Consider the following 11,065-nt stretch of genomic DNA (forward strand, 5'->3'; position numbering starts at 1 on the left):
GTGTTCCATGCTCTATGTATCGTTGCTTCTTACTCACTCTGAAGTGATGAGGGAAAAAACCCCAACCTTGGCCATCTTCAACTCCAGCATTTGTCATTACAAAACAAAAATAGAAAAACATGTTACATTAAAAATAAAAATTAAACTTCTCTAGTGTACTGTCACAGACAAGGATGCCCAGTAGCAATGACATGTAGGGTAAGACATGTAGGAATGACGTGTAAGAAATGGGCAAGTATGGAAAAGGACCTTTTCATTTGCTTTCAAGTCACTAGTTTACTTTCTAATGTTGGATGAAGCATAATGGCCTAAATAGAGCCTATAACCAGTTGATGGACACATCGCCTTTATAGGTGGGTAAAGTTAACTGGAACTTACAGGGTTCATTTAAACAAATTATTTTTGTTACTACTTATTTTAAGGAATGTTTTTTATTGTCTGCCTGGAACTGTATTTATTATGTAAATTTATTGTGCGTTGTGCTGTAGAAACATGAAAACTAAAGCTATGGTACTACAGAATGTATGCCTTATGAAAGCCCAGAAGAATTGGTGTTGGGAGACAGGCGTGAGCTGTCCAAGTGTGTGCAAGCACTGAGCAGACTCGGAATGCAAAGGCTGTGAAACAGTTCAGGAATTGTCAGTCTTAAACAAGTTCATATAAATACAGATCGGTTAATCTCAAAGTTTAAAACTGCCTCAAATACTTTTGTGTCAGAGGTGCTTGTTAAGGAGAAAAAAATTTTCAGCATTCCTCTATTTCTTCTCTGTCAAATTGTTTGACATGGAACAAAGAGTAAGTAAGGGGGGGAGGGGGCAGGCAGAGGAGTTTGGTAGGGTTTTTGTATATGTTGAAAATTGACTGAACAGTGTGGGAGAAAAAAGGAAGTCTGATTTTGCTTATTTCCCTTTGAAAAAGTATAATTGGTGAGTCATCAGCTTTAAACCTTATTAAATACTGTTCAATATTAGTTATTGTTTGAGTTTATGGTGGCTGTTCAGAACAAAAAATGTATTGCTCTACCACGTAACTATTTTCATTAGGCGGGGTGAGTTAAAATGAACACAAGTTATTGGACTGATCACTGTACTGCATTGTGGGCTTGGTTCCCTGTGTCATATTTTAGTGATATAAGAACATCTAAGTGTGATTGACATCGTTATCAACGCTGTAGTTTTGGTTGATAAAGCTGGTCACCTCTTGCAGAAGGGTGGTAATAATAGTGATTTTTCAATAACTTTTCTCTTTATTTATATACTCTTATATTCTCTTTATTCTCTTATACTCTTATATTCTCTTTATTTATATACTTATTTCAATAAAGTTCATCTAAGTTTTGTAGATTTGATTTTTGGAATTCTTAGCTTTTTGTTAAGTAAAGCCAAATAATTACAAAAAACTGTAACTGTACAGAGCTATAAAATCCTGTGGTGTGTCTCCAGAAGGAGAGGTTAATAAACAGCCAGGTGGGATGTCTGAACCTTTAGGTAAGATCTTGATTTGGAGATTGGGGAGTTGTGGGTTTGAAAAGTAAAAATTGCTTATTGGCATGTTTCATTGTTCCTGTAATTTGTTTTCCACGCTGTCTGCAGTGATTTGTCTGTTGCTGGAAAAGGGAGAAAGGATGAAGTACTGAAGCGACAGGCTGGGAAACTGGATACTCTTACCTCACTGTGTATCCTATTAAACTTACTTCGTAATAGTGGTATGCTCCATAAATTACCTAGCAATGTTTTCTATTTATGACTCAAATTACACACACAGGTTGTTTTTTAGTTTTCTTATGCATTCAGTGTGATGTTGAAAGAAAATTATATGTTTGGTAAGGGGCGGCTGAACCAAATAACTGCTATAGTCCCCTGGATAACAGGTTACTAAACAAGTACTACAATAATCTGTTCATTGTTGTGCTTTGTGCAGTTGTGCTCAGTTAGTGTTCATCTCTTACCTTTTTACAAACCTCTTGTTTTCTGATACCCAAAACCAAATGTGATATATTCAATATAAAGTGTGCCATCTTCCTTTACCAAATAAACAAGTACATGTTTTTTCGTGGAATATGATCAAAATGATAATGAAACAGAGGTTTTATGCAAGTTCTTTTGAAAGAGAGCTTTCAAGAATATGATTCTTAAAAGATGCTATGTATAGGATTTTTTAAGTTGAGGTTTTCTTTTCCACTTCTGGAAACGTGAGCACAATACAAAAAATCCATTGAGCATGATGCAAAAAATTCAGAGGAAGAACAGTAGGATGAAGTCTGTGACTGTGAGAGCCATAGTTTTTAATTAGATCTAGCTCTTTTTTCTCAGTTGAACCATCTCCATTTTCAGTCAGATGCGAGTTACACACGTTATCTAAGGGCATGAAGGGACAAGGTACCTCATTCAGTAATTGCAAGAAAAAAACCAATTTTGTGTGTGTGTGCATGCGCAAACATTTCCAGAAGTCATTCAGAGCAGAGGGAAAATACTGCCATTCCATAGGTAGTCTATTGCTTTAGGCTTTCTTGTTCTTGTCTCTTTCTTGCAAAGTTCAGGGCTTTTAAAGATCGAAAGCAGTACTCTGCTCGGAAGTGCTTGTGCTGGAAGGCTTTTGGTCTATCCAGTCATGAACAGAAAGAGTCATCTAGAAACCAAGAAGCTGGCTGTGTTAGTAAATGATTGTTTCTTCCCTTATTGTTTTGATTTAACTAGACTTTTTTCTGTCTAGTGCATATCCTCATATCATCGAGACTAATGTTTTTGTGATCTGAGATAAATGGCAAACTTTTGTGCCTCGGATCTCTTGCCATCATTATGTGGGACTTTGGCTTGTATGCTAGGTTACTAGGAACTATGTATTCATTAACATGAAAGTTCCCTTTTTTCTTGTCTTTTTTGTCTTCTGTGGTAAACGTTCCTCCACTAGAAGTGGTAAAATGGGTGGGAAAGCTGCGGATTTTTATGTTGAAAGTAACTCTGGAGAAATGGTAGTTCATGCTTCTCTTTCTACTGATTAGAAATCAGAAGAAGAAAGTAGGCTTTGTGCTAGGTCAAGGTAAAAGACATATATACTATAAGCTAGCAAACCCAACCATTAGGGAAGGATAGACACGCACGTCTCCTGAAGATGTCTCATCCTGCCCTACATATGACCAGAAAGGCACATGCTATGTGGTCAGGGTAGATTGATTGTCATCGTATAACTCGCTGTTCGTGTGTAGCGTGCAGCATGTTTGGGGCCTGTATGTTGAGCTGAAGGTTCCTCATGAAAGTGGTGGAGGTAGAAGACCAAAAATCAATTCATCTGGCTGTCAGTGTGCCAAGGACCATTAACATCTCCTCCTTAACCAGAATCGCAGAATGTCTTGTCTCTATGCTGTGCCACAGCAACAGTACATTCATATCTGGTGGGTCTTGATTCAGTGTCTCATACTTGGAAAACAGAAGCCGAGTAATTTGTAGATTGTGCAGTGGTGACGATACTCAAATTTACTCCATTTTAAATTAGTGTGCAAATAACTTGTATTTACCACACTCTTCTTAAGATCATTGTATTTAAGGTCATGAAGTATCAGCTAGTCTACTCTGTTATCTAGGCAAGAAAGGCAAGAAACTTAACAATTTTTTTTACTGAAGTTGCACAACTGACTTTTATGGCTTTGGGTAGTTTGTGTTCGGTCTGGTGTTCTGCGGGCTCGCTGTTATTACTAAATCTGCAAATCCCTTACAGATATGGATAGTCACTTTTCTAATTAGAGCTTTCTCTAGATGGGCATCCCAGGTATATGTAACTTCTGCTTGTTAATACTTAGCTTTGGACAAGGTTGTGCTTGTAATTACGAGTTGTTTTTTGTTTTTTTGGCTTTGTTTTGTTTTCTTAAATTCATCACCATTTGTAATCCTGGAGATGTTGTTTGTATTCCAACAATGATGTGTTGGGGTAATATTTATCTGGGAAGGAATGCTGTGAGTTCAATGTGTCTGATACTTCATAGTTGCACTGTTAAAGAAAAATCATCTAAGCACTGATTTTTATTTTGTTCAGAAAAGAATACTCCTAATATTCTTAGATGAGGTAAGACACGGGTCGAAGAAGAAAAAGTATTGTAGGAATCATTTTCTTTTCAGAAGTGTTATACACAGAAACTCAAGACAATGTAGCCTGCAGCCACAGAACTTCTGTGTAATCTGATTTATTTTGTCATATTGCTCTGTGGAAGAATCTGTTTAAAATGAATACGTTCTAGGGTTTTTTATAGTGCATTTAAATGTTGTAAGACCTAGGCAATGTTAAATAATTGAGAAAATCTGGATGTTGTAATACTGTTTACTAATGTATTTAAGCAATCATAAAGAAAATGGTTATTGAGTAGATGTTATAGGTAAACAACACATGGTGGTCTGTTTTAACTAAAAGCCCTAAAGTAATGGTTGCTTCTGCTAATGAGAAGATAGATAATCCCCCCATAGTTACCCTTTCTTGAAAACATACAAATGGTTGTTTGCTGTAGGCAGAATGAAGACAAGCTGTTCAGTATTTGCCTTGTAAATATTAAATATTAGAAACAGCATGTATCTGGTTCTGAAGTATGTGGGAGCCTTGCATTAATGTCAAAACGTATATATTCATCTGCAATTTTGCTTTATTTAATTGTAACTGGGACTTTTCTTTTTTTCTTCAGGGAAACTGTATCAATCTGACCGATGCCTTGACTCTGTATGAAGAACAACTTAGCAGGCTTTATTGTCCTGTGGAGTTTTCAAAAGAAACTGTGTGTGTTCCCTCCTACATGGAATTGTATCCTTAAAGACTGAAAAAGAATGGAGAGCGTGTATTAATAAATCAAGCAAGCCTAGATTGCTTAGAGGTAATGAACTCAAGTGCAAGAAAGCAGGTCTAATTTAAACACCATTAATGTTTTTTCATGGTAAATGAACTACTGCAGTTTCATTTTGAGGATAATTGCAGGAATTATTTTTTAAAGGTACCATAAATTCAGAGCTTGTGAAATGATCAGCACCTTTCAAGACCAGGCTATGTTTTTGTTAGTATTTTTGAGTATTTCCAAGTGCATTGTTTATGTGATGTAGGATGAACTGTATGATGAGGGTAGTGCTGCCTGGGAGTTCTGGCAAGGCTGTATCTTCTTTTTCTTTTTTTTTTTCTTTCACAAAAAGCCCCAAACTAACTTCATACAGATTAGCATGATCCAGATCTTTAAATATTCTCCAATAGGTCTATTCTTGAACATATAGCTCAGACTGGACTTTTAAGGGGGGGGGGGGGGGGGAGAGAGAGAGAGAAGTGATTCCTAACAATCATTACAAGTTAGTGTTACTGGAAAAAAAAAATATTCCAGGTGGAGGGGTATACACATTTCCCAGCAACATCCCATTCCTAAAAATAATGCTTCAGAATTTCTTCATTTTATGGGTGGCAGGCAAGTTACACAAGGAACTAGAAGTTTCTGCTTCAAGCCCTTAGCTCTAGAGGGGCATTTTGATCTGTTATAGGGTGGTTCTGCTGGCTGTATTTCCCTTGAATGTTTACCACTTGTGTGATCTCGGGAAGTATTTCTGCAGGGTAATGCCTGCTGTGGCGGTCCCTCTCTTGACAGGAGAGATCTTTCCAGGACCACCTTATTCATAATACATTAAGTGTGTGAAACTCTGCAACAGCCTTTCTTCTGTTCTGTGTGTTCATTTTGCCTCCCTTCTCTGTCTCTAATCTTGATGCTGTTTAATGCTGTAGCCTGCTCTTCTGGACTCCATGCTGACTGTAACAAGCCCCTCCTGTTTCTTGTTATTGTCAGCTCTCCAGTGAAACTTGGATTGATCTTAACATTTTCAAGACAAAAAAGGGTGAAAGAGGATATGAAGATATTTGCCCTTGTAGCTTAGAATCTCAGAGAAACTTTAAGTTATTTTTGCCTTTGCAACTGCCAGGCCTTAATACAACATGTATGTGATTGGAAGTATGCATCCTCAGAAAGTCTTTAAATATGGACTGCATTGTTTATTTGGAAGTATGCAAAATGTTTCTAAATGAATTGAGTAGCAAATGCTACTTCGTTCCTTTGAAAAATGTATTTAATTGTTTCTAGTAAATTAAATATTTTTAGCAATAAATGCATTAAAACTGGCCATTAAATAGGTATAACAGAGCTTGAAAGTGAACAGTTCTTAGAGAAATGGGGCAGGCTTTATTAGTTTGCTTTTTCTGAATGAATTAACGATATAATGGTATAGGTACAGAAATGTTAAAGGAGAAGTCATCTTGATGACTTCAGATTAGCCCAAAGTAAGTACTCTAACTTTTAATTTGGCCTTGGACTTCTGGTAGCCCTTTACCTGCATTTCAGGTATGGGTTATCGCCTTTCTTGAAACTTAAAGATTTCCAAGTAGGAGTATGTATCTGAATGGAAGGTTATACCTAAATGCTGTTTCACAGATGACTCAGAGATGTGATAGTTTACAGTAGAATTGTGACACGTAATCAAAAATTAGGGTTTTATTTCTTTCTGAAGGATGTGACACATTTGTGACATTCATTTAAGTGCGTGAAATCTCTTGAGCCATTGAACAAATCCTTTCACTTAGGCAAATGTTCATTTTTGTAATCTGACCAAAAGTTACCTGCGTGGGTACCTGAATGCAGCCAAAGTACCAAACTGGCTTATCACTTTTTATTATTACTTGTTTTGCCTACTTCAGAAATTGTTGTAATTGTTACTTGAAATTCTGGTGTTTAGCAGTGTTGCTGTGGGGGTTATCTGAAATTCAAGTAGCTGTTGACATAAAAGCCAGCTCTGTTTTAAGGAAAGCATACGTGTCTCTTAAGTCTCCACCAGGACCTTACAGCGAACATGGAGGCTCCCATTTGGAGCATGTGTGACTTCGCTGTGTAAACAGAAAAGCATATATCTTTATGTGGTTTTACTAAGTTATAAATCCCAGAAATCTATGCCTTACTCTGCAGCTGTTGCTGTAGCTCTAAAAAAAGGTGATGGTCATGTCTCATCCTCCCATCTGCTTCTCCAGAAGCAGGTGGAATTACGTAGCTCTGACCTCTTTCGTGTGCCCAGCATGGGAAGAGAGCTCTTGCGTACCAGTTGTCTGTCCTGCCAGGAGTACCTCAGAGAACTGTGGTTTGAGCATAGCTTCTGTATGACTGCTGAAGCTGGGTCCGCCTTCCCCAGAGAAGCAGCAAAAAGAGCGCTGATAGAGCCGCTAGTTGCTCTGTACTTGCTTCTGGCTCAGTCTGGGCGGCAAAGGTCTGCTTTCTGAAAAGTGTTTAGGTACCTAAGGCAAACACCAGAGAAGCTTTTAGAGAAAACCCTAGGCAAAATTTAAATGCATCTGATGAGTGTTCAACAGAACCCCTGTTGAGGCAGTTAAGAGGCAGTAGACATTTAAATCTTTGCCTGGTAAGATACCTGGATACCTAGTGTTCAGCTGCTAAACATCTCAGTATTAATTTTGTATCTGATTGTGTCTGTGTTGGGGATTCACAAATTAGGTAGCTGGATGTCTCTTTCCTATTCAAGCTTGCTACTTTACAATTGAGAAGATGAGCAAGAGGGATCCCAGCTTGGTGAACTCCCAATCGAAGTTTTGATCACTCTTCCCAAAGTACTTCTGCAGTTTGTTCAGTGGTTGCAATGCAAAAAAATGCACCACCTGAAAGGCTGCAGCAGGAATTAGAAAACATGGGTTTGCAAAGGATTTCAGTTTCGGTGGAAATGGGATGCTCTTTTGAACTGCTGAGCCAAAAAGAGGATCCAGGGAGATCTCACTTCTGAGATTTTTTTACCTGCCCCATTTTTATGAGCTACCGGAAGTTTTCAGGATCAAAATATAAGTGAAAAGAACTACTTCCATTTTAACTATGTACTACAAACTTTGTCTTTTTTTCCCTTAACTGCTTCTTTTCTCCAGATGGGTATTCTACACTATTTGGAAGAAACAAACTGACATCTGAACATCAAGATTATTTGAGATTATCCTAAATGTACATGCTGCATGGAGCGTATAGGCCTGCCACATGCTGCATATTGGCATCTTGAACCTTTAAATTATATGCTGTAGATGATCCTGAAACTTAGTCATGCTATTGATTGTGAATTCTTTAAATGTTTTTTATTATTATTTTAATTTAAAAGGAAATGGAAAATGTATATTTTGATGAGCTAGGGTGTTATTTTTGAAAGTCAACTTAAAGATGAATAAGCAGCAAAACTATATAGCTGCTGAATGCACTGAACCTTTAGAATGTGATCCTTTTTATTTTTTTTTTAGATCTTCACAAACTGATTAAAAAAAAGACATCTTTAGCATTTCATCCCTGAAGGGTGGTCCATGGAGTTTGTTTTGGGTGTTTTTTGTTTTTCCACCAGATTTTCTGTGGTGCTTTTTAAGGATGGAGGGTTTTTTGTTTGATTTTTTTTTTTTTAAATGAACACCGCAGTGCTTCCATATAGAGAAAAAGGGCATAACTATTAAAAAAAAAAAAAAAAAGAAAAAAAAGGAAAAAAATCTTCTGAAAGGATACCCTAAATCCTTCATTGCAAAGGGAAGAAAGCTAGTAGTCTTAAATTTTATTTACTCTAGTTTCATTCACCATTGCTGTAATCTCTTCTGCAGGAGAAGAATCTTTGACCTTTCACCTCATGGAATTCTTTAGCTGCTGCCGTATTGATTATTGGGATTTTGATACAGATTTAACAGTAGGTTATAGAGCTCTATCAGCATGAAAATTAAAACTGGTTTTCCATCCCACCACAGTGCAAGAAATGGAGTGTAATGAGGTTCTTGAGGGCATGCACTCCTCAACCTTATGGGAAGCACTAGGTTCTTGAAGAAGGAAAGGTCCCTTTAGAGGGCAAAGAAATGTGGGTGTGATCCAGATTCATGTGCACCAGTGTTGAATGTTTTGAGGCAAGTATTTATACTTCAGTGGGGTAAGTCCTGGTCTTATTGCTGCAGATTGACCATGTTGTGTGGGGCTCTTGCTGAATTAGGTCCACTTACAGTTTAAAAATCAGTGGAAGCTAGGTTGCATTGTAGTTTTGTTCTGAAAGATAAAAGCATTTTTCTTTAACTGTTTCTCATGTTTTCTGAAAAGTTATATTTTTGTAAGAATGTGCTATGTACTGACTAAAACTTTGCTTTCAGTGTTTAATAGATCCCACTTGAAAGGAGGTAGGAAGGATATAACCCTTCTGTGCATTTCTGTACGTTTCCAAGATAGAATAAAAAGTGCACTATTTCCCTAAACACTCTAATCTTGAACCATAATGATGTTTTTTTCCTTCAACACCTGGTATGAACATTTTCTTAGTTTTATTGGAGGGAGTTGATTTCCTCCCTCTCCCCCCTCAAGATACTGTTAATGAAAATAAACCAACCAAACAAAAAAATAAAACTTCTAATATCTGTATTCTTAAATACCACGTAGAGAAGAATTTTACTGCGTCCCACATGTATAAACTGTTCATGAAATCTGAGTAGCCTATGTAGAATTCCAGAGTGATACTGGAAAACTTGCAAAAAATTTGCTCTTCATTTGGTATATAATTATTTTTGTATTGTACAGTTGTGCTGTTAAAATGCTTTCAGTTTGGAGAGCTGATAGAAGTATTCTTCAGTCTTACTGTTCTCAATTATTGCAGTTAATGTTAATTCTTTAATATACATGGGGCACAGTTCTTCCGTGGCCTACAGCCTGTGCATCCCTAAATACTCCCAAAGAGCAGAGCCTCCCTCTAAGCAGGAGAGAAAAGTGTCTTGCATTTCCCTGAGTGTTTTAGCTCTATTGTATACATCCCAGAAAATACCTTGATATTATTGCCTATGGCCTAGTAGTAACCCTTCATTTATGATCCAGTATATTGTATAGCTGCAAATGAATGCAGATGTCCTATGAACAGTTAATGTGTATCCTTAACTTTGCGAGCATGAATATTCCCTTTGATTGTTAGCGTGATTACTCATGTAGGTGAAATTAAGCACACAGGCATTCACTGGGACAGGGCTTACAGCATATACGTTCCTGAGTGAGCTTGATAGATGTAGAAATCAGTCACAACAAGTGGGGGTGGTTGTTTCTTAGCGAAGAAACTTGTGAACTGGAAGATGACTTAATATGCTTGCTGGCTTGCTGTATGAAGGCTAGCACTTTTCTTTAGCATCGCTGCACAAAGCTGCCTGAGCACAGAGATGTTGGGTGTGCAGGGATGTTCTGTAATCGGTTCCTGGAATGACCGGGGGACCTGAATTATATATTGATAGGTGAGAGGCAGCAGTGCTTGCAAATCTTTCCTTTTCAACTGATACAGTATAGAGTTGGAGGAATTACTTTTTTCTTTAAACTTTTTTTTAACGTAGGTTTTTTAAAGTGATAGATGCAGTAGAAAGCAATTCAGCAAACACTGAACATTATATTTTTTTAAGTTGCTGAATTGATTCTGAGCAAATACATCCACACTGTCAGTCTTTATTTATTTGTTGCTGTAGTGTAGATTTCTTAAAAAGGAAAACAAGTCTCTTTGTGTTAGAATTTTCAAATGCACACTGCTATAGCTGATCAGTTTTCTGTGTTTAAGGACAGTTGGGAAATAGCTATGATTGCTGCACTATGTATGCAAACAGGTCCCAAGATATGGTTAACATTAGGGTTTGCTTAATTATTCTTTGCACTAAATGCTGCTTCCACCTAGAAATGTGATTTAAATATTTTAAAACTTGATTGATAGTAGTTTGTGCAAAGAGAAGACTGCTGGCGTTGTATCTACTGCACCAGTGCAGTGCACGTGTTACAATAAAGGTACGCTATTATTACTTGTGTGTTTGAATTGTTAAATACATTGGGGATTCAGTGTTAAAATGACAGAATTGATGGGTATGATGCTTACCATTGTACCTCTTTCTTTTTTTTCTTTTCCTTGTCACCTAACGAACAGGAAGGTACTTAATGGCCCCTTTTATTGAGTATCTTTTCTGTCTCTCTGATTAATAAATTCAGTTACTTTCTGTATAATATATGCTCAGATAAGATACTCTGTAGTATGGAGATAAGATA

At 37.1% G+C, this 11,065-nt stretch overlaps 1 protein-coding gene across 1 annotated transcript in view; it reads left to right on the forward strand.

Moving 5' to 3' along the window:
- Positions 1-10,804, forward strand: part of SMS (spermine synthase) — a 55,106-nt gene extending 44,302 nt beyond the window's left edge. The window contains exons 10-11 of the mRNA XM_082304750.1: positions 4,667-4,782; positions 7,924-10,804. Of these exons, the coding sequence (XP_082160876.1) occupies positions 4,667-4,782; positions 7,924-7,966 (159 nt within the window). The 3' untranslated portion in view covers positions 7,967-10,804. The remainder of the gene's footprint in view (positions 1-4,666; positions 4,783-7,923) is intronic.
- Positions 10,805-11,065: the final 261 nt, after the last annotated feature.

Source organism: Platalea leucorodia, assembly GCF_965183815.1.
Source record: "Platalea leucorodia genome assembly, chromosome: 2".
Classification (NCBI taxonomy): Eukaryota; Metazoa; Chordata; class Aves; order Pelecaniformes; family Threskiornithidae; genus Platalea; species Platalea leucorodia.